This window comes from Spermophilus citellus, assembly GCF_964194105.1.
Source record: "Spermophilus citellus genome assembly, chromosome: 12".
NCBI classification, from domain to species: Eukaryota; Metazoa; Chordata; class Mammalia; order Rodentia; family Sciuridae; genus Spermophilus; species Spermophilus citellus.
The window spans coordinates 109,760,425-109,780,297 of record NC_138198.1 but is presented as its reverse complement, the minus strand read 5'-3'; the positions used below and the strand labels follow the sequence as shown (position 1 = coordinate 109,780,297).

The window sequence follows — 19,873 nt, the reverse complement described above, 5'->3', positions numbered from 1 at the left end:
GTCATTTTTCCATGGGAAGGGACCACGTGGGTCTAACAGAGAGCACAATGAAACACATTCCACAGATTGACTTTTGCTAGGAATGGGAGCGGTCCAAACAATCTGCTGCCACTATCTTCATCTCTCTTGGAGGAATCTTTAATCTGGGTTATATCATAAGCACCTGGTCATCAACTCAGAAGACTGATTTTGTTCATAACAAGCTTGTGCTGTTCAAATTTTATAGACCTTCTTTGTAGGAATTTGAAGATGTTACTAATAACCATAAATTAGATGTCAACAGTCCCTCTCAATTCCACAAGTTTGACATAAAATTTAGAACCTATCAACTTGGCCAGCTGTGATTGAAAGAGGCATCCAACTGCCATAATACATGATAGCATCTATCTTTTTTTTTTTTTAAAGAAAGAGGGAGAGAGTGGGAGAGAGAGAGAGAATTTTAATATTTATTTTTTAGTATTTGGCGGACACAACATCTTAGTTTGTATGTGGTGCTGAGGATCGAACCCCGGCTGCACGCATGCCAGGAGAGCGCGCTACCACTTGAGCCACATCCCCAGCCCCAGCATCTTTCTAATTAATATTAGGTAGGGGAAAAGCTGATTCTTGATCTTTTGCTTTTGAAAACTGATCAGGTTTCACTGCAAATGTGAGAAACTAAGTAAAACCTGGGTGTGTGGTCAAATGGATGGGGAAATAATTTATCCTGATTTACAAAATATATATTTGATAGCTTCAAATAACATTAACCAGGGGCTAGGGGTATAGCTCCAGGGGAAGTGCATGCTTGGCCTTTATGAGGCACTGGATTTAAACTCTATTAATAATAATAATAATAATAATAATAATACAGGCAAATAAAAATGACAACAAAAACAAAGAAAAGTTATCCAGAAAAAATTGGAAATCTATTTCTTGAGAAATTTGAGCATGTAATCACTTAAGCCAGGGACTCTTTAAATTTTTGTTATTGCTATCATTTTTTTCTAGATATGAATCAATTTTTTTCTAAATATAATTTCAAAACATAGGAATTATCTGTCTGGATGTTCCAAATCCATTTTTTTTATGAAGAAACTTATGACAGATTGTTTTAATTATTTTCTAATTGAAATAGTGAAACAGCTACTACTAATTATTCCAGGTTTGGATTTGGCCAGCACTGATATTTAATTTATCTGAGTAAATATATACTAAGTGAATATTACTCATTAATTATGTTCATAAATAGTATTTTAATAAATATTTAGTGGATATTGATCTTAAGAGAATATTTCCAATGGAAGCAAGAAGGAGCAGCTAGACCAACAGAAATCTTTTGTTTTGTTTTGTTTTGGTACCAGGGATTGAACCCAGTGGGGCCTAACCACTGAGCAACATCCCCAGCCTTTGGTTTTTAAATATTTTATTTAGAGACAGAGTCTCACTGAGCTGCTTAGGGCCACATGCTAAGTTGCTGAGGCTGGCTTTGAACTCGCGATCCTCCTACCTTCAGCCTCAGCATGAAATCGTAACCCTGTTTAGGCATTTCCATGCAACATGACATTTCTATTTTTCCACATGTGAACCCTCAATCAGTGCTATTACATAGAGGCCTGTCACAGGGACCCAGAAAAAAATTGAAACATAGGATCTTTGAATAAAATCCTGCTAATGTGAGCAGCCTTCTGCTGTTAGTGAGAGCCAATATCCAGATTTAAGACTGGTCAAGAGTTTAGAAGTATTCATGTTAAAAAAGAATGTTTTCCGCTAATATCACAACATGGTACTTTATGAGAAGTGATGTTTGCAAGTCAGTTGGGCTGAGATATCCAAAGCGCAGGTGTTCAAAGCAGGACACAAACTATGGTAGACTCTGAAGCAATAAATATAGACCATAATGATTATAACCAGTTGCTAGTATGTCCAAACTCACCGCTTTAAAAAAACAATCCATGAGGGAAAAATTAAGCTCATCAACTCATTTTGTTCTTTCTCAGATTATTAATCATCTTCAGTGTAAAGATAGTGGAATCCTAATTTGTCAATCAACCCACCAATCATATTAATAGCAAACTCTTATCTGCCTCTGAGTTGAAGGATAACTCTTATTTATCTCCATTTTCCTTTGTGTAAACCCACTCCTGTTTCTCTATACAAATCAAATTTCAGCTGAAGGAACAGAAAATACTCTAAGTCAGGCCAGCATCTGGTGCATGCAATGAAAAGCTTTCTGGCTTCAAAATGAACAATGATAATGCCTAAAAAAGTTGACCCAACTTTGTTTTTATTTATTAAAAGAAGCTCAATGTAGAGGAAAAGCACATATGATTTATGTAGCGCTACCGAACTTTCCTCCATTGCTCATGAAAGGGTGCAAGAGCAGCTTGAAAATTACGCTGAGCTTAATTATACTTAATGTGAATTATTCAGAAGTGCAGACAGGGACTAAAAATTTATTTCATACAAAGAAGCTTGACATTTTAATTGGTCCTTCAGAATAGAGACAAAACAATTTCCTCTCAAGAAAATTTACATCTTCCCTATCAGAGCCGCAGCCTCAGCCAAGCAGAACTTCATTAACGAGATTAATCATCATCCCAACGTCTGCTTCATCAGGTGTATGGTCCAGGTGAAAAGAGGAAGGCAAAGTAATGGCTGACACTTCCAACAGATAGGACTGAGGCAAGAAGGAAATAATGATAGATTGAGTCGCCATACCTTGGTCATTAGCCATTTTGTCAGGGTGTTCCACTGTGGGGAAAGAAAGAAAGAAATAATATTATTAGATTTTGACAGCTGCTAGTAAGAAAGCTGATGTACAAAATCAAAGGTTTTGTTCCCAAGTTTACATAACAAGGTCAATGACCTATTGAAATACAATTGATAAAGACCCAAAGTTATATGTGATTATTTTATCAATTAAGCAGTCACAGGAAAAAAAGGAAAATGATGATTTTACTAAATAGACTTTGAAAATATCTCATTTGGTCACATCCTACTAAACATAAACTCCAAAGGATCATCATGTAAGTTGAATTGAAATTAGGACTGAATGTAAAAAAATAGATGCAGTTACCAAGTGTTTATCACACATATATTTTAAGTAAAGTTAATAGAGCTATTTCCTGTTTGAAGTTATTTTTTAAAAAAGAAAACTTAGCCAATTCTTAAATGGATGGGGCAAAATAATGATATATCATCAATATGAAATCATATTAATGGTTTAATAGATGTTGAGAACTTGTAAAGATAGCTCTTAATTCACTTATAACTTCAGGTGACTTATAATAATGGTCTTTTAAATTTAAAAATAACTCAAAGATTTTAAAAAGTGGCTTTTATCCCAATCAAATGAAATTAAATTAGAAGGCAAATTTCTAAAAATTGTGATATGATGTTTTAGCCGATGCAGATTTTTGTAAAGCTTTATCAGTTGGTTATTTCACCTATATTTGGTTGTCTTTGAGCTTTGAGTATTTGGGGCATTTTAACTCAATTCCACTCAAAAGTGATGGGTCGAATACTATAGTTGCTGATTTGCTTTGCTTTCCTCTCAATTAAGTTTACATGATAAAAATATCATAGGCATATGATAGCATATAACATAACCTGTTTTCTTTTATGTATGATAGTCTCATAGCAAATCTATCAATATTGTCTGAAAAATACTTTAGCAGATATCCTTCAGGCGTGGTCCTTTTATAAACCAAAGAGCACACTTAATTGTTCAATAATAATGTTCAACAGAATCAAAACACTTAAATAATGATGCTGTTGAAAGATATCCCCGTTCAGAGGAACAGGATTTATGTCTAATGCATCCTGGGACAGATTCTGAAACCAGAGATCAATTACATCTTCCTTCAGCTTAAAATTATGTGTACACATATTCTATGAAAAGTTAGCAATGTGTAATAGACTTTGAATTCTAAATTCCTCTTTGGAAAATTACACACACACACACACACACACACACACACACACACACACATGTTTATTTGATTAAGATGCTACTAGCTTTATTTTTTAAGAAAACACTTTGTTGAGATATGATTGAAAGCCAAAAGCTGTACATATTTAATGTGCACAATTATGAGTTTGGAGAAAAGTATGCACTATCACCATCAGCGACATCATACCTATCCATTAACTCCCAAAACTTCCTCCCACCACCTTTCTTTTTTTCTTTTTTTCCCCTGTGGAAAGAATACAATGAAATTTTTATCTTCTTAGTAAATTTCAAGTGCACAATACAGTGTTGTTATCTATAAGAACTACACTTCATAGTAGATGGGCAGGGCTATTCTTCTTCATGCCCCCTCAAGGACTGGTGCTTAATATCCTGTATTCCCTGCAAGCTTTAAATGAGTTTTATAAACATCTTTTTTTTTTTTTTTTTTTTTTTTTTAGAGAGAGTGAGAGAGGAGAGAGAGAGAGAGAGAGAGAGAGAGAGAGAGAGAGAGAGAGAGAGAGAGAGAGAGAGAGAGAGAGGAAAGAGAGAATTTTAATATTTATTTTTCAGTTCTCGGCGGACACAACATCTTTGTTGGTATGTGGTGCTGAGGATCGAACCCGGGCCACATGCATGCCAGGCGAGCGCGCTACCACTTGAGCCACATCCCCAGCCCCAATATAAACATCTTTATATCTTCTCAAAATTTAAAATTTTTAAAAATCCATTAGGCTCTCTGATCTAATCTTTTATAAACAGATCATTACAATTTAATTTTTATCTTGATTTTCTCTTCCATTTCCCATTGAAGACTAAGGATTTCCCAAAATTCTTTTATTACAGCATTATGGGGTTGCTGAAGACAGGTGCTTTTGACTGGCAATTGCATTATATATCGTATATGGAGAAAAGGAATTTGAGCCTTTGAGGAAAAAAGCTGTATTACTCCAGATCTCTAGAAAGGAGAGGTAGAATGTTTTAGAGTCATAAGTAGCCATACAGTATGTGACCTGTACAGGTTTGATGTCCAGAGAAGGATACACTCCTGAAATAATCCTAATAAACTTATTGCATTTAGTGAAGAACTATTCAGAATGATGTCAGGAGGAAAAAAAAGAGAGAAAGGAAACCAAACTGTATCTCAAATCCAAACTTTGTTCCTTCCTTTATCATTAATCACATTGAGTACACTGTCTGCAGTCTGATATTCTTAACAAGTGATAAATAAATGTATTTGTTCTAATTTGCTTTTCGGTTAACAAAGCTGAACTGAATATAACTTGAAAAATTTTGAATGTTTCCAACATGGTTAAGTACTGAAGAGTATTTCCCAATGCGGACCAAATGAATTCTAACAAATTCTTTTATTTAAGATAAATAATGGCTTCAAAGTCTTGTGATTTGTTCTTTGCATTTTTAATTGCTCATGTCATATGTCAGAAAATCATGTATTTTGTCACAAAATAATTTGAACACTAAACCTTTTTTTTTCTATTCTGGTACACAGCTTATAGTGTGTTTTATTACTCAGTGAGGGAGGGACACATTTCAGAAAAATGATTAAGGATGCCCAGAGAATAGATTATTCTTTGGGAGCCTCACTGCTGAACACTCTGCTCTTTTGTGTCCAGAAAATGTCTCACTTCCTCTATAAGAATTTTCTGTGGTTCACTCCATTGGGAACATCCTTCCTCCCTGTTACCCCGAGAGGCCATTATGGAGACACATATTTTAATCAGAGGAAGGAGACACTAGAGAGACACAAGAGACACACCTATGGCTTTCAATGTTTCCATGGTGTGTGTGTATCCTAATGGAAGTTGGGGAAGGATGTGGGCAAGAGAGGTATCTGGTCAGAGAATCAAGTCCAAGATTATTTTAATTAACATTCTAAAGAGTTAAATATATCACATGTATGCATATACATAAGTGTAGAGGAATATAATCCCTTCCTAATTATAAATTCCTTTTTAATTAACCAGTGATTACTGATGGAGTTTTCTGAACCTCTCAGGCTATTGCTCATACCCAAAAGATAAAACTCTAAATTCCAGTAGAAGAAGCTGCTATTTTTTTTTCAAAGGCTGAATATGAAAGAAAGAGTTTTGTGGACACCTGCCTGGGGCATGATTTGCAATGAAACACTTGCCCATTACCCGTTAGACTACTGGGAGTTTCCTGAGCTTTGCACAAACTCCTAAGCCTTTCTCTCTGTCAAACAAAGTTACATTCTGATGAATAGAGGACTTATGTTTTAATGCAGCTTTGGGGATTGAAAATCTTAAATCAGAGAGCAATAGCATGATTTTATATCATTGGTATAGATCTAGTTTATTGTGTTTTTAAATCTTACGATGAGCAATTTATTGGTCTGAGAACACCTGTCATTGAAAGTGACATGCAAGATGCATACAAGTTCGAGGTCAAGTATTGATGAAGACGGGCAACGTCAATATTTTCGAGTGCACCCAAGACATCAGAAACTTATTTCCAGTATAAGGAATGTTTGTTTAAAAATTTATTATTGAGCATGAGATGTTTATAATAGACAATATTAAACATAAAATCAAGGTATGAAACACAGTTCTTATAGATGATATGTTATACAACAAACTCCCAAATTTGTTTTTAGTTTTGAAAATAATTTTGTAGATGAGTTTAGGGCACTATTAGGGAAAACACCAAGAAAGGAAATACTGAAATTCATTACATAATCTGCAGACTGGTTATCAATGTGGGCCTGTGTGTCCTGTGATATCTCATCATGATGCTGTTTACTGCATTTGGATGACTTAAGTTATCTTAAAACCTCCCTGAGATCTCTTAGTTGGCACACACTGTGGGCATGAAATTAATTTGGCACTCATCTACAGATAAAGATGAAGCGTTTGCAAAATATTATCGAGCTCCATTTTATGCTACCAGAAAATGAATAACTGGCTGCCTTTCAATCACTCATTTGGAGTAAAACCTGATTTAGACATGAAGTCCTCCAAACCTAGGTAGACATAGATTAGCTCCTCTCTTTTCCACCTCCCTCTTAAATTCTGCTCCATCATTAAGAACTGTCATGCAGGCTTAGGTCGAAAGCTTGTTTGTATATTCTTGGCAAACTTTCAGACTAGCGCCTACCAAAATCCAGCTTTTGAATAGCTCACTCAGGAGAATTTAAAAGTCCGCTATTTGTTAGGTTATCTTCCTAGGAGAATTGAGAAACATACAATTATTCTTGGACATTTCTTTTAGTATGTCAAATAAATGGGTGAAAATATCAACTATCCACATGTTTTAAAGTCATAGTTATATGCCATGACATATTATCAAGTTTTCTGCAGGATATGTAGGCGTAGACTTCTTAAAATAGTGCATATCATGACATAAGTATACATCTTTAAATATCAGTTATGGAACATTCAAATTATTTTCTGTTGTTAAATGATTGAGCCTCTTGAAACCATTTGCTTCTGAGGAAAAAAATATTGTGGTCTAAAAATACTGTGGCTTATATGAAAATTATTTTGATGTACTCACTATTCTTTGACCTTAGTCCTTTTCTATATGAACATATAGCTATCTTTAAATTGATATGCTATGGATATTCTTACAAACATATGGAGGTTTCTTCTAATCATATTACAATATTTTTTTTTATTGTTGCTACTTTGGGAATTTAAAATAAACATATTCATTTTGTTAGAAATTTTCTGCCTTGCCACATCAAAATTCCCTTTAATATATAAGTATGATAATTCCTGAAAGAAAATATTTAAAGTTGGCATTCACATAATTCAATACATTTTAATTTTTATTCTCTTACATATAATGGCTGAAGGGTTTCATTATATTTTGAATAGAACCAATGTACATGAAATCAATACAAAATTCCAGAAGGATTGTAAATAAAAACATCAATCTAAATATGTCTGCCTCGTGGTGATGGCAGGAGTTGTGAGAATACGATATATTTTTCTTTGACATATTGGCTTTGAGCGTAAAAGATACTTTCTAAATTTTTCTGAATGTTCACTGCAACTATGTTGCCAACAGAAATGACATTGGGTAGTTTCTCACCCAAACTACAGGGTCACTTTCCAGAATTCCCCAGAGAAGGAAGGCATGATAGGAAATGATTCAAACCTTTCAGAGTCCGGAAGAGGATGGGATCAGAGAGGGGCCCCACTCCTTTTGCATTTCGTGCTTGAATTCGGAAATAATACATAGTGTCCAGGTTGAGATCCATGATTTGATGAGTAAGCCGGTCACCACTGATTGTTTCCATAATCCAGTCATCGATGGGTATGTTCTTGTCCAAAGTATAAAACAAGATGTAAGCTGCATGAATAGACAAATGCAGCTTTGTTACAAATGCAGCTTTGTTTAGTGTATGGGCTAGATATTATAGTTTTGCTTCCAGCACTCATGTTTCCCAAATATAATTGACAATGATTATTATGTATCCACAATCTTTAAACAACAGCATTCACTTTAACAAGTAATTTTTTTTTTCATATTGCAAGGATTAGATAAATAATTGCTTCAATGTACAGAATCAGAAAATGGAATTAGGCCATTAGAAATAAAAACATCTTCTATATTTAAAAATGTGTGCTTTCTGCTATCATAAATCCTGATTATTGGTTCTAATATATAAGCATGATAAAAATGTAAAGAGAGATAGCAAGTTTGCATAACTTTTGGAGCAGTTCAGTAATGAAAATAAGTAATGCTTATTTTGTTTTACACTTAAATGATAAAAATATATGGGAAAGTGTATGCTGTAGTTGTTTGAAGTGTTATAAAAGTAAATGATATTTGATTGTTTTGCTGATTATGTGAGGTTGGCAAGGGCAATATTTTCTGGTTTCACAGATGATGAAGCTGACCTGTAGTTACTTGGTAAAAGGGTTGGAATGATAGCCTCCATCACCATACTAAAAATCTAATGCTAGTTCCAATATTCCAGCCCAGCTAGACAGATAAATAAACACTGCTGGATAACTCTAGGTGATAGTATCATTAATTCCCTGCGTTAGGGGCTAAGTGACTTGAATGCTAACTGTGTACTGTCAAATAGTCTGATATGCTCCAGGTATCCCTCTAAAATATTCATATTCTAACATTAGACTTAGGCAATTTGTGAGCTAGCTCTTACTTAAAAGCATTAATTAATAATATTTATGTTATACTGTCAGGTGGCAGCTCAGAGGGGCTCCTCATAGATGCCTTTACTACCTGAATGTGGTAGTGATCTCCCTTTCTGCCAAAATTCTGCAATGATATTGACACTGGATTGGCCACAGAAGTCCTTAGGTCTATTCTTACACATTTAATATTTATTGGTAAGTATTTTTTTTTACAGCTGTTTTCCTTGAGTTTACCAATTCTTTCGTTTTGAGTCCCTCTGTCTCCTACCTGCACTGAGAACCTTCACTCTGAGGGCTTTGGCATGCTTATTCCACAGAGGTCTCTGACTCACACCCATTCCCTTCTGACCAATCATGCAATGGTATCCCCATCTCAGCACACACCCTCACTACGACAAGACTGTTCTGCATATCACGCTTATTCTCTCTCCCCTCTTATTCTTGAACCATTCCATGTTCTTTTACTTTCTCTGCCCAATTCACACTCATCCATCAGTCTAGTTTAAGCTGTATCTGACCTATTGAAACCTTCCTCAAACATTAATTTAATGTTTAATTAAATTAATTGAGAAACATTAATTTCTATAAGCTTTTTAAAAATATTATATAAAAGCATTTATGATTTTGTGTCACTCATCACTTAATCCCATAGTGCTTTATATAATGACATGTTAGTGTGAGGCATGCATCCTGGACCGTGAACTAGATATTTCTTCCTTATGGTTCTGGAGAGTTAAGCAAAGTTATGAAGTCCAAACAGCCAGGAGCCCATTTCTCTTCAAATCTGACCAATGCTGCAAACTTGTACCTATTTTATGTTGGCCTTCATCTTCCCCTTAGTTTGGTGTTTCCCAAATCTGCAGAACCATAAGAATTATCTGAAGAGTGGTTATGATTTATGAAAAATAGACCCCATAATAGGGTTTTTTAAAATCTAACACTTGTGGTGAACAGTATCCAATGGCCCCCAATTTCTCCTGTTCTCTGGTATGCACACCCTTATGTCATCCTTTCTAAGTTTAGATGAGTTCTAAGACTTACATCTAGCTAACAGATATAGCAAATGTGATGGGCTAGCTTTTCCATGATTGTGTTATATAAGATTATGAACTTTTGCTAGCAGACTCTACATTCTTTCCTCTCTTGGTTTTGATAAAGCAAATAATTAAATGGAGAAGACCACTTTGCAGGAAGAAAAGGTAGTTTCTGGCCAACAGTCAGTAAGAAAGTAACTCTTGTTCATAACCACATATGTTTCAAAGAAAATATTTCTCCAGTAAAACCAAAGATGAGACTGCAGTGAAGGTATCTTGGTTGGTTACCTAGTGAGAGGCTTTAAAGCACAGCACTTAGTGAAACTATGCTATTATAGACACACAAAAACTGAGATAACAAATACATATTATTTTAAGTTATTAAATTTGTAGTTCTATTGCTACAAAGCAATGGATATCTAATACAACAGGTTAGGATAACCTCAGTAATCTGGATGGACGATTTCTATGATCAAGAAAGGCCAGGAATCACTACTATATGTGACATTTTTGATGATGTCAATATCACAAATAAAATGTCTTAAAATGCATTATGCTGTCTTGTATAACAAATTAGAATAAATAAATGAATTTGAAAAAAAAAGATGCTTGAGATGTCAAGAGAAGTTCAAAGTCTTGCCAACATAAAGAATGACACAAAATTTTAAAGTGCTGAAGTTGATTTTTTCCTCTGGTAAGTATTAAAATTGGAAGGCTATAATTCAAAAGGGACTGTGAAATATCATTGGATAAAACACTTATCTTTTGCTCATTTATTTATAACTCAGTTGCCATCATCAATATCAACAAAATATCCTCATTTTCTTTGGTCCAGAGCAGTCTCCTTAAAAAAAACTATATTTGTTGAAAATAAGTACCTGGTACTAGCAATAATAATACTAATATTTTTTTATTATGTGCATTTCTTATCTCTTCAAAAAGATAAAAAACATTCCTTTAGTTCAGGAGCCATATCTTATATTGCATTTTGATTCTTCAAAAAACTTAATAAAATAGTCTTCACATAATAGATATTGAACTTCACTTACTAAGTGAAATTATGTAGCCTATAACAGCCAAGTCTTACATTCATGGCACTTACTGCAATTTTTTAAGTGTATGATCAACTCCAAGTCTGGAGAACTCTGCTTCGATTCTAGGCCAATTACACTTATTCCCAATTTTCACCATTTATCAAATGAGAACAAAATAGTTGCCTTCACTGTGATTTTACCTATGTAAAAATTATTCCTTTATATATTTTAAAATGACAGTTCTGGAATCAAGTAATTAAAGGTGAACATTTAAGATTTAAATTCTGACAATTTCAAATTAGTATCTGAGCCAGTTCTATATTGGTGGGGAAACCTACCCTCTCTCTTTTTCTTTTTTAAATTTGAGAAGATGAAGGATAAAACAGACTACAACTGATTCCATCATTCAACTCTAAGAAATGGCTCTGGAGAAAGCAAACCATTACACTCGCGGGTGCAAGTATGATATAAGACACTAATTTCACCATTAAAATCTTACAGATTTCCACCAGGCTCAGTGGTGCACGCCTGTAATCCCAGCAGCTTGAGAAACTGAGGCAGGAGGATCAAGAGTTCAAAACCAGCCTCAGCAAAAGCCAGATGCTAAGCAACTCAGTGAGACCCTGTCTCTAAGAAAAATACAAAATAGGGCTATGTGGCTTAGTAGTCAAGTGTCCCTGAGTTCAATCCTTGGTACCACCTTCCCCCACAAAAAAGTCTTACAGATTTCCATAAAACCACACAGTTTAGAGCAAACCATTGTATTCTCAGTAACTTTATGAGCTGTATACTTATTTTTCTGTACCTAATTCAATATATTTCTCCATTTTTTTTCTTTTTCTACTTGATTTTTGTCTCTTGTGCACTGCAACTTGGCCAGATTATAAGATATTAGGCCATACTACAGTTTTTAAGATCTTCTGTGATTGTTGACCCAACTAGACTTTCCTATATTAGCTTCATATTTATCTAATATGTAAAAAATATAACATCATACATCCATCATTTTGACCTTACTTATACAAAGAGGAAGCTGCAATTTCAGAAGCAAAATGTCAGAATATGTTCGACTCCATATTTCCTCTCTTTGTTCCTTTCCACTCTTCTATGTGATATTGATTCCCTTCCATGGATGAGGAGGACTGCTATGTACTGGGGAGACCAAGCTATGTAACACAACTCCTACCAATAAGGAGTTCGACCCAATGAGGGCTGTTTTTTATTTTTTATTTATTTATTTTATTTTTATTCACAAGTGGGTAGATAAGGAAAGAAGGACCTATTTCTTCCTTTTCCATGGTTAAAAGGTGAAAGCTATGGACTTGGGAAGACCTGACCTGAAGCTATAGCTCTTCCATTTACTGGTTGTACAACCTGAGCAACTTTGCTTATTCTAATAAGTCTCCATTTCCTCCTCTTTAAACAGGTTGTTGCAATACAATGTATTTTAAAAGTGTAATGTAGTGTTTCTATTTTTTATTATCTTCTACATAGTAACTATATATTGAATACTACAAATCTATTTATTTATTTATGTATTTATTTATTTACTTATTTTTCATAATATTACTAAACCCAAAGGAAGTGTCTTACTCAAAGTGTCTTACTTAGAATAACAGGAACTTTGTTCAAATCAAACAGAAAAAAATATATTTAATTATAATTCAGTGATTGATCTACCCAACAAACAAACATTTATTAATTACCTGCTCTGGGTCAAAAATGTGTGTGTTGTTTGTTTTGCTTCTTCTGCTTTTTTTTTTTTTTTTTTTTTTTTGGTACTGGGGATTGAACCCAGGGATGCTAAACTGCTGAGCAACCTTATCATCCCCTTTTTATATTTTCTTCACAGACAGGGCATCGCTGAGATGCTTAGGGCCTCACAAAGTTGCTGAGGCTGGCTTTGAACTTGTAATCATATATTTCTCTTATATCCTGGGATTTCAGGTGTGCACCAACATGCCTGGCTAAGAATGTTGCTGATGGGAACAGAGTGCTGAACCAAATCTGTTCTCATGGAGCTTTCATCACTGACTAAAGGCATTTAGATTTTCTCTCAAGATTATACAGGAAAGGGATGAAGAAGTCAAGATAATCAAGTTTTCAACTCTTGCAACCAAATAAACCATGGAGGCTTTTAAAAATATGGGGGTGAGAGAATTTGACACTTTTGATTCCAATTTGACTTCCCAGAGGGGCCCACAATCGTGGATGGTCTTAAACTTACTATAGAACATAATAACATTATTTGGCCAGTTGTAGTGGGTGGTAGTAAAAAGGAAGATGAGAGTAGAAACATCCGGGAAGAGAAAAAGGAGTCAATAAGACAGGATCATGCAGATGCCTAATATGAAGTTGGATGTGTGTGTTTAGAACTTCTTGGAAGGAGACAGAGATTTCAGAGATACAAGTGGGTATTTACTAACAATGGACTCTGCTATAGACAATTCTCCAGAGAAAGTAGCAAAGGGAATGAGAAGACTTGTATCAGGGAAGCAGCATTTAAAAAAACAGGGAGAAGCACTGTCCATAAATGAGACTGACAGAAGCTTTAGTCTGGAAAGTGGGAAGAACATGATTTTTTGGAAGTCACGAGAAAAGAGCATTCAAAAGGAGAGGAACTGAACTAGAGCAGCAAACAACACAGAAAAACAGGGGAGCCTCAGCCAGGAGCCTGCACAGATAAGAAAACAGTCTCTGAAAGGCTTACTTCCTCTCTCCTAGGTTGTCCCTGACTTGAACAGTGTCGGCCACTGCATTTATTCAGAGCAATGTTTTATAACTCTCAACATTCAATCATTCAAGAAGCTTTCAAAAATACCATGCTGTTTCTTCCCAGATAAAATAAACTCAAACTCGGTTGAGATTCATTGATTTAGGACAATAGAATATAATAAGTTGGAGCAAAACACAGTATAATCATTGAGGACCCAAGTTCATAGTCTTAGGTTTGCTACTTCTTGGTTATTTGAGTTCAGATGAGTTATGTACCCAGAAAACCCTAATCACTATTTTAAAAAGGAATAATGAGAATATGTGATCACTTAACAATACTAAAATGCTTAGCAGGATGCTAAACATGCAATAAATGCTTTATGTATATTGAATCATTCTCTTCTGAAAGTGTAGGTGTTGTGAGATTATGATCAGGGAATTTAGATACTGGAATTATCTGAATTTCCTCTTCTGTACTTCTTCTTTAATCTCTCTGAAGTAGTTACATTTATAAAATGATGGTCTGGGTTCTATGCAAAGCACTGTAGTAAAGGCTTGTTCTAGAATGGATTTCAAATTGGAATAATGTATCACTAATGTAATAATGTATCGGCTAGAGTATCACTGTGCATCAGGGATTTTTCTCTGTACTGTATTATTATAACAATTTTATGAACGATGTGCTATTTCTATCCTTATTTTATAAAGTGAGAGAGAGCCTCAGAGACGTTAAATGACCTATCCAAGCACTGCCCTTAGGAGGCTGGGTTCTTAACCACCTGCTCTACTGCTGTCCACATGAAGGAATTAGGAAAAAATCAGAAGCAAATGTCACTCAAAGCACATCCCTTATAGGCACACATGGCCTAGCCACACAGGGGCAGAGTTCATATTTTTCTTTGCATTTCTGTTAAAAGCTGAGTGAAGCAAATCTGAGCCCTCAACCTTGTGGTCTAGTATTGTGAATATTTTATCATCTTATTTTCTGGAAGTAATTTGAATGAACCAAATTAAGAATGAAACAGAAGATCTCTTAAGGGTTCTTTGTGTTTGTTCCTTTTGAACTGAGTCAACATCTCAATTTGATAATCATAATTTTGTCTTAATAAATGACCAGGGTTTTTAAAGGTAAAACATATTACCTCTCATATTTTTATTTTTCCATTGTGCGAGAATATACAGATTTTTATTGGTGAGAACAACTGAACAGACAACTCTAAATAAAGTATGTGGACAAGGTTGCTTTCACATGCATTGAAAAAATAATATATAGAATTTTATTGCTTTGATTAATTTGTATTTCTTCATATGGGCCAGACTTCAATTATTCCCCCTAGAAATACAAAATTAGACTTTATTTTAGAGTTGAAACTACATTCTATTCTTTTTTTATTGATTATTTAAAGCATTACATAGTTCATGATATATCATCTTTCATACATTTGACTCAAATTGTGTTTTCATGGACTATCTGAAAATATTTTTAAAATAAGAGTGGAGAATTTTAATGAGTGGAGAATAGGACTCATTTTATTTTTTACCAAAAGTGTATTTTTTTCATCACAACTTGCTTTTATTTAGACAATTTCTATTCTACTTTTTCTCTTAAACTTATTATATACTGATTTATAATATGCTTATAAATAACTATGATGAAACAAAATATGAATAAATCAAAAGCTACAAAAGTACTGAGACAGAACCAATGAAAATAGATCATAGCAGTGAGAGAGGGAATAAAAGAAAATTGGAATGATCCTGGCTTGGTTTTAAAAGGCCTGGCACACTGACAACAGAACATATAAGGTTTGGGGGAGATTTTATGCCTCTCTTCTTTTTCCATATTTGTCAGCTCAAATGAAAATTCTGTTTGCTACTGCACTAAGAGCCATTTCCTGGAGAAAACAAATCTTCAACTTAAATTTCAATCACATGTGGAATTTTCACATTATCTTTTCATTTTGCAAAAATCAAAATGTAACTCACATAAAGTAAGAGTGCCTTCTGAAACTGCAATTTCCCGGCTTATCTCTATATCACAGAGTGACTGAATCATGTTGTTAATTTATGGTACCGCTATCTACCTCTTGAATGCAAAAAAAGAAGAAACAGGAGTGACTCTTACGTGTTCCTAACCCAATGGTTCAAATTAATTAGACTATAATGTGCACATTTTGAGTTATACAATATTTTTCATAATAATTATATGCTATGGAGACATCTATTAAAAGCCTAAAGTGATAATTTAAATGCAAAATCTTTGATAGAACTCCATTATATTTTTCATACTAAATTAACATTACAGGCTTCTAATGGATGCTTTAATTAGGCATTGATATTATCAGCAATATTTGGCAAAATAAAATCTGTCACTGTGAAATATTCATTATGTTCAATTTCTGTCAGTCAATATTAAGTATTTTCTGAACCTTATGATTTAAGTAAGAAGCTAAAAGCTAAGTGAGAAATTAAAAATCCCCAGACAAACCTCCTTCACATGTGCTGTATAAAAACACATGGTTATTAGGCATCTTTTGTATTTCATAATTGCCAAACAACCCAGCTTCTTTCAGCCATCTATACTTAGCTTACTCCATAAGATGGTTGTATTAATGCTCCATAGAACAAAAAACAAAAGGCCTCTCCTAATTGAAATAGCTGTCTTTCACATAGGAACTGGAAGGAAATGTACATGTGTGTGTATTTGCATGCACCATTCAGGAATGCTACAGACCAGACTGTGGGGGCCAGGAGGAGACAGCCAGGCAGGGCCAGGGAGTGAACTGGGATACTGACAGAGAAACTAATGCACACAGGCAAGAGCAGCACTGGGTGGGGGGTGGGTAAGCCATTGCAGGCCTGACCAGGGCAACACAGGGAAAGAAAGGTGGGTGCTTACCCGTAATTTTCCCATTGGCTTCCAAGGGGGGTTGCCAGCTCACGATGACAGCACGAGGCTTGCCTTCCCGAGTAATGACTGTCAAATCCTTGGGAGCAGAGGTTGGGGCTGAAAGATGAGACAGAGACAAGGCCTTGTCATTGGTTATGAAAGGAAACAGACATTGTAAGACTTTTAATTATGATGTTGATGCTCAGAATCTAGCATGAGGTGTATTGCTATTTACAATTCATTTCAAGGTTTTGAAGAATTACATTAACAAAGATATAAAAATTTATGGCTTTTCATGGAAGTTAACTGACTTCCAAGAGTGAATGCAGAGAGAATAGGATGTGTGTCCACCTGGAGGAGATAAGCGCAGCTTATGTTTTCAAGTGAGCTCACAGTACAAATAGAAGAACCATTGTAAGAACAAGAAAATACATACAGACAGTGAGACTGATGGCTACATGGCTTCAAGAGACAGAATTCTGATACAACTGTGGTTTATAAATGAAAATACCACCAGAAAAAAAAAAAGAATTAAAACCCAGGTCAAACCATGTTGCCTTGGGAACATGTTGGGCATCTTCTAAACAAGAAGGCAAATGTGAGACACTAAATAGAGGGGGTAAGAAGTATTCATGAGTGCGTTCATATCCACCTGTGTGAAACAGGATGGCCGGAAACCTAGCTCTTCTTGAAACTACTTCTCCCACTGTTTGGCTGAAGAACAGTTTAAATATATGTTCATTTGAAGCAAACTGGCTGGCCCAGTCCAATATTTTCCAGGCCTCTTCCAACTTGTTTTCTCACCCTTTATGCTATGAAAGACAGTTTTCCTTTTAATTAGTTAACATGCTCCAAATCTATAGCTACAGTCTCTTTGTTCCCTTTATTTTGACATAGGGAGATTCAGAATACATCTAGGATCTATGTTTGGGTTCTGGAGGAAATATTTTTGTATCCAAATATGAATCTGTGCACCACAATATAGGTAGAAGTTGGTCTCTAGGTTAGAACTCATCAACACTCTAATCATTTTCTTCAGTTCTTCTGTTAGAGAATCTATACATTTTTTTACACTTTATTTCCAGTATCTCTTCCTGAGTAGAACTTCAAATATGAGCCAAATAGGAGACACCAATTATTCTCATCTATCACACACCATTTTCTTTCCTATGCCTGATGGTCAAAGTCACTGGGATTCCAGACAAATTCATTATTTGAAGTTTCACCAAAGTTTAATATATTGACCAGGTATGTAGTGTATTTCAATTTTATTTTGTACTGGGATTGAAGCCAGGGATGCTTAATCACTGATCCATATCCCCAGCCCTTTTTATATTTTATTTAGAGATAGGGTCTCATTGAGTTGCTCAGTGTCTCGCTAAATTGTTGAGGGTGGCTTTGAACTCATGATCCTCTTGCCTCAGCCTCCACAGCCACTGGGATTACAGACAGGCGCTACTGTGCCAGGCAATATATTTCAATTTTCAAAAAAAAAAAGAGAGAAGGTAGAAGACACAAAAGAAGAGGGAAAGAAATAGAAGAAGGGGATGAGGAAGAGAATGACCAGAATGAAGAAAGAAAAGAGAGGAATAAGAGAAGAAAGCAGAAGTCAAGTGTAATTGTAAAGGTTTGCATGCATACAATATCATATCAGGGTCAGTATTGCAAGAAAAGCAGATTTGGTATAGCAAAATAACAGAGGCCATGCTGTCTTAAAGAAGATAGCGTCCTGCTGTAAAGAGTTCATTTTACTTATTTTCTAGGCCATGATTAGAAAGATAATATAGAGTCAGAAATTGACCTAGATTATTATAACAGGTATCAAAAATAATTTCACAATCATAGAAGAAATTAATAGGTATGTCCTTTTAACTAGTCAAAATAGACTTTTTCTTAACTGTGTTAAAATTCAAATTAATGTATATTTAGAAGACAGACAAATGATGATGAATAGATTATTTTACTCAATCTGTTATGGTATTTGATGAAACATAAACTAACTCCTTAACTTTAGCAACCAAAATAATACATTGAAGAGTTGCTTATTTAAACAAGTCACCTAACAACTAAACTGTGCAAATTCTTTTCCATCAAACTTTGTGTAGGCTGGTGAATAGAAATTTTGGTATTAGGATAAATGGCTCAAATATTTAGAATTATCATACAAACTGCATATTATTTCTTAATATTTGTAAAAGAATATGGCTTTAACTTCAAAGATCCCTACTTACCCAAGTAGTACAACTCTGGCCTGCTCCAGGAACATGGTTCCCAGAGGCAGGATAGAGGGAATGGTAGGGAAGACTACAGTGTACAACAATTCACCGGGGCAGTGAGTTTTAGTGATCTATTTCACTGCATGGTGACCATCATTAAGAATAATGTATTGTGTGATTCAAAATTCCTCAAAGGGTAAGTTCTCAATACTCTTACCACAAAAGAATGATAAGTTAGTAAGGTGGTGGACAGGTAAATTAGCTTAATTTATACATAAATTTATAATATACACATAAATCAAAATATATACATAAATCAAATTTTATAATTTGATTTATAATATATACATAAATCAAAACACCTTAGATATCCTAAACACATGCAATTGTTCTTTTTCAATTAAAAATTATAATGTATGTTGAAAAAACAGAAATTCTTCTTTGACTACCCAAACTCTCTGGGATAAGTCTAAATAAATAAATAATTAAACATCACCCTATAGGATTTATGCTTTGTTTATAGCTTCATTTCCCCTCTTGTCCCATGACACCATACTCCAGTCATTTTGAGCCATTCAGAACTGTCTTTGAAACACATCATCTTTCTGACACCTGCTTGGTTATCTTTGCACATCTTGTTTCTTTCCTTTTCAAGTCCCAGTAATGGGTACCATTGATCCACACAGGACACAGCTATGCAACCTTTGATTTGTGAAACCATTTTTATTTCTCCAGACAGAATCTGTATTTCAATCTATTAGCTCTGATTTCAATTTGCCCAAAATTTTGGGATTGTATTTCTTGAGTTACTTCAGGTTATTTTCAAAATGTTTGTCTTCTTGTTGGATTATTACTCTTGTCAGGATACAGACTACATTCTCTGCCTTTTGTGATGAGTGCCTTAAT

At 34.6% G+C, this 19,873-nt stretch overlaps 1 protein-coding gene across 1 annotated transcript in view; it reads right to left on the bottom strand.

Moving 5' to 3' along the window:
- DCC (DCC netrin 1 receptor) overlaps positions 1 to 19,873 on the bottom strand; it is a gene marked incomplete at both ends in the record, with an annotated part of 1,098,829 nt that overhangs the window by 93,604 nt on the left and 985,352 nt on the right. Inside the window, 3 exons of the mRNA XM_081263478.1 lie at positions 2,701 to 2,733; positions 8,072 to 8,266; positions 16,761 to 16,868. Coding sequence (XP_081119604.1) covers positions 2,701 to 2,733; positions 8,072 to 8,266; positions 16,761 to 16,868 — 336 coding nt within the window. The remainder of the gene's footprint in view (positions 1 to 2,700; positions 2,734 to 8,071; positions 8,267 to 16,760; positions 16,869 to 19,873) is intronic.